Genomic DNA, 3,741 nt, shown 5'->3' on the forward strand with positions numbered 1-3,741 from the left:
CCAAAAAAAAAAAAAAAGACAAGAACACCAACTTTTTACCAAACTTTGTAAGACATATGGACATGAACTTTTTACAGTAAGCTGCGCTCTGTTAATGAAGACTAAAACACCTTCACTTCCCAGTTTTATTTCATAAAAATGAATATAAAACAATTGTAATCGCATTCGTGAACGTCGGTAATTATCGATACGGGTCAATCCAACATCTATCCTCCTTTGCAGCGTTCGTCCATCGTTCTTTAAAAATCTGCATTTCTAACGAAGATTGAATCCTCACCTACACATGATATAATATAAACCATGATCAAATGGAAACCTCCAATGAACCATATACTCGAAAAAAGTTCACTACTTGGATGAATTGTCGTGACTTACTTTAACTCTATTATCAACTTTGTGTTCCTGCAAAAAATGGAAACGCTTGAGGGGAGTTTGACAGAAGTTCAAGTGATTCTTGGTTAATCACTTAGCTGAAGAATAAAGAACATAAAAGTTGAGGAAATATTTTCAGCACACAAACCAATTCGTTGAAGTTTGACAATTCTTTTTTCTGCGAACGAGCTGGAGCATCGGCATTCAGCTGCGCAAATGTGAGGGTCGTTTAGTGTCGTTTCGGATAATCTAATGCCATCTTAGTGAAAATTGGTAATGAAAGTTTGAAGAGATTGCATCAGAACAAGCATGGCATACCACATTGCCATTGGAAGCACCGAGCGTAGGCAGACCTAAATGAACTATGTATTCGGCATCGACGACACCGACTTTCTGTGTTCTGTCACCCTAGAAGAGAATTCATATTCACCAACGCTATAAGAAAACGGTAGCTTCCGAGCGTAGTAAAAGTAATGATAAAGTGTGGAAATTACTTGTGCACAATAGCCAAGTTGTCTGTCCAAGCCCCATGCATGGATCAAATCATTCTGTAAAGCAAAGGGAAAAACAAAAATAGGGTAAGCTTTTGAATATTAGTAGTGACGTTCAAGCAGGACGTTTTGAACTCGTTCACGAAAAAAACGATATCGTTCCAATAGGATTCCTATTGATTTACCTGAATCATATACCACGTGCATCTCCATGCTGCTCTTGAGAACACAGGAGCCATCATTTCTACCCATCTACATCAAATTTTAAAATATTTATCTGAGGTAACACCAGTAGAAAAATTTGAAAAACCTATTTTGTTGCAGTAAATTTTTACCCCGTGCATGGAGGACCCGTGCTATTAGCATCACACCGTGCAGAGCCTTTGGAGTTGTAAAACCTTCTGTTTTAAAAACAATTAAGAAAATTGGTCAACGTTACCGGATCAAGAGCTGTGAACTTTCGAACTTTCGAGCTGGTGTAAAACTGACCTGTGAACTTTCGAGCCAGTTTTACGTGCAGTAAGAGCCTGGTGCACCTTGGACTTAACCGGATCAAGAGCTGGTTGTGATATCTCAAGCCCCTCCTCCTTAAGGATTGATATGTATCTGAAATAGTTTTAGACGAAGAAAAGATATCGACACATAAATGTGGACATCAAATTCAAATATCGAACATTGGAAAGAGATTACCGTGAACTTCGCAATAACGAAAAGTAAACCACACCTACCGTTTTGGGTCAAAATTTTCAACACCGAGGTCCTCGTCCCAAAGAAATATGTAATTATACTCCGCAACTATATCTGGATGCAAGAATCGCTTTGCAAACCACCTACGCCATGACACCGTTTAATTCCAAGTATATCTCCAATTTAACGGGTAAAATAGAAAGCTAATGTATATAAACACTACCATTTAGTTTGATTCAGAGACGAGACGTGTACTGCACGAGAACTCCATGAAAAATCCTTCCATTCATCCACAACACCATCATAATGAAAAAGCAGCACATCAAAATCATCTCGAGGGAACTGCAAACGAAAAATCGCGTGTTAACAAACAATCGAATCACTAAAAAGAATGTAGTGAAGGATAAGGTCATCAAATCATAACCTTTTCAACAATCTTTGACACTATGTGTCTTTGATTGATTCCAACAGCCATAGATAACAAGTTCTTCGAAACCTTCGGCGTTTTCTAGCACACATATTATTGGCACTCGTTAAGGACGATGCATAATAGACCATCATCAGCTTTCTCCTCAAACAATAACCAAGTTGGATTATTATCACTAAAAAATAATGGAAACTGAGATCTTTAATTTCGATTCTTCTTATAATAATCAGATATCGAATAAGAAAAGCTCATTTCGATCTTCACATTACTTACATTGTTTAAAGTCGACCCCCATAGAGGCTGAAATTCAAAGTTAGATGTTTTACTAACGATTCCTTCCGGCAAAAACTCACTCCCGGGCGGCCTGCATTGATTCTACATAAGACGACACAATTGAAAGGAGATTAAGAAAACGTATCGAACAAACACGAACAAAACTCAATGAGAAACCCTAAAACAACACATGGTTAGACTAGACGAACCTTGCACCTGCTGGATATTACATTTCGAGCGGAATAAAATACCTCCCATCTAAAGATTTCCTGCAAGGGTTGTGAGGTTTGAATGAAACTGGCCTTAATTCGAACTTTTAATTAACCAGCAAGAAATCAAGGGCCAACACGAACCCATTAACCTCCAAGATATTGTCATTTTTAGATGAACACGACTATCCACAATAGTATGATATTGTCCACTTTGAGCATAGACTCTCGTGGCTTTGCTTTGGGCTTCCCCAAAAGGCCTCACACCAATGGAGAGAGTATTCTTTGATTATAAACTCATGATCATTCCCTAAATTAGCCGGTGTGGGGACTTTCATCATCAAACGGTCATAACCACAAAACAGGAAGCTATAAGAACTTTGATAAGATATGCTTCAATTTCTACCTTTGTAATGAATTCACTTGCAATGAAATAGACTCCTGCACCAAGGATAACGGCAACGAAGAAAGTACAGAGGCGCAATCTATTCTTCGACTCTGGTAGTATAATATTCTGAAACTTAATGAACTGATATCAGAATCAAACAGACCAAACCAACAAGGACCCATTTGAAAGATCAAAACAGTAACAAAGCTACTCTGAAAAATGAATATAACAGTCAATTTCACTCTGTTTGTGGCAAATAATCGCAACCCAGAAAATATAATTTCAAACTTCAAAAGAAGAGCCTCACGATCATAAACCTCCACAGAACACACGCAAGAAAAAAAAAACATCAAATGAGAGCAACATAAACACACATAATCCAAATGGGTTACACTAAAACTAGCACAGAAAGAGGTCAGAGAGATTACAGAAGCTAGGGCCCTCATCATTTTGCTCGAAAATCGTGGGGCATGCGGTCAAGATTCTAATATTGTTTTAAGTTCTAAATCTGTTTGGGTTTGGGAAGGTGAATTTCATGAATGTTGAGAGGGAGAGGAAGGAATATGAGGAAGTTTAAGAAAGGGGAAAGATGTTGAACAGAAACAGAGCAACAATTCCATAAAAAAATTGAAGAAAATCAATGTCTATTCACTTTAATCAGAGATAAAGAGAGGTTTGATTTGACAAAAGGGACTGTCATGAGGGTCCCTGATGGATGCAAAAAGGAAGAACAGAGACCCAGTTGAGAAGGTGCAACAAGATGAGTAGCAATGGAGTTTGGAGGGCTGAAATTAACACACACAATCAGAAATAGAACAACAACAATTTTATTTTGTCTGAATATAGTTTACTTTTCTTTTCTTTTTTTTTTTCTTTTTTTTTTTTTTTTTTTTT

At 37.4% G+C, this 3,741-nt stretch overlaps 1 protein-coding gene across 3 annotated transcripts; it reads right to left on the minus strand.

The window, feature by feature from the left end:
- Positions 1-32: 32 nt before the first annotated feature.
- LOC111447910 lies at positions 33-3,637 on the minus strand. Of its 3 annotated transcripts, none has more exons than XM_023087304.1 (15): positions 3,276-3,637; positions 2,866-2,979; positions 2,460-2,519; positions 2,251-2,352; positions 1,975-2,058; positions 1,774-1,892; positions 1,592-1,693; positions 1,353-1,469; positions 1,199-1,261; positions 1,049-1,115; positions 867-920; positions 691-780; positions 521-580; positions 376-402; positions 33-277 (listed from the first exon to the last, which is right to left on the minus strand). In XM_023087304.1, exons 1-15 carry the CDS (start codon positions 3,294-3,296, stop codon positions 182-184), a joined length of 1,176 nt encoding a protein of 391 aa, XP_022943072.1. In that variant the 5' UTR covers positions 3,297-3,637; the 3' UTR covers positions 33-181. The 3 variants fall into 3 exon arrangements, with proteins under 3 accessions (XP_022943072.1, XP_022943078.1, XP_022943062.1); XM_023087310.1 differs by having other exon boundaries at positions 38-277; positions 1,199-1,264; positions 2,866-2,973; XM_023087294.1 differs by having other exon boundaries at positions 38-277; positions 1,199-1,264.
- Positions 3,638-3,741: the final 104 nt, after the last annotated feature.

This window comes from Cucurbita moschata, unplaced genomic scaffold (assembly GCF_002738365.1).
Source record: "Cucurbita moschata cultivar Rifu unplaced genomic scaffold, Cmos_1.0 Cmo_Scf00001, whole genome shotgun sequence".
NCBI classification, from domain to species: Eukaryota; Viridiplantae; Streptophyta; class Magnoliopsida; order Cucurbitales; family Cucurbitaceae; genus Cucurbita; species Cucurbita moschata.

What these genes read in the sequence shown, in the direction of transcription:
- LOC111447910 (XM_023087294.1), bottom strand. Translation starts at nt 3,296, where the DNA reads ATGATGAGGGCCCTAGCTTCT. An exon ending in ACTGGCTCGAAAGTTCACAG is followed by an intron (nt 1,265 to 1,352) that starts GTCAGTTTTACA and finishes TTTTTAAAACAG; the next exon opens with AAGGTTTTACAACTCCAAAG. An exon ending in TGTCAAACTTCAACGAATTG is followed by an intron (nt 403 to 520) that starts GTTTGTGTGCTG and finishes CATTTTTTGCAG; the next exon opens with GAACACAAAGTTGATAATAG.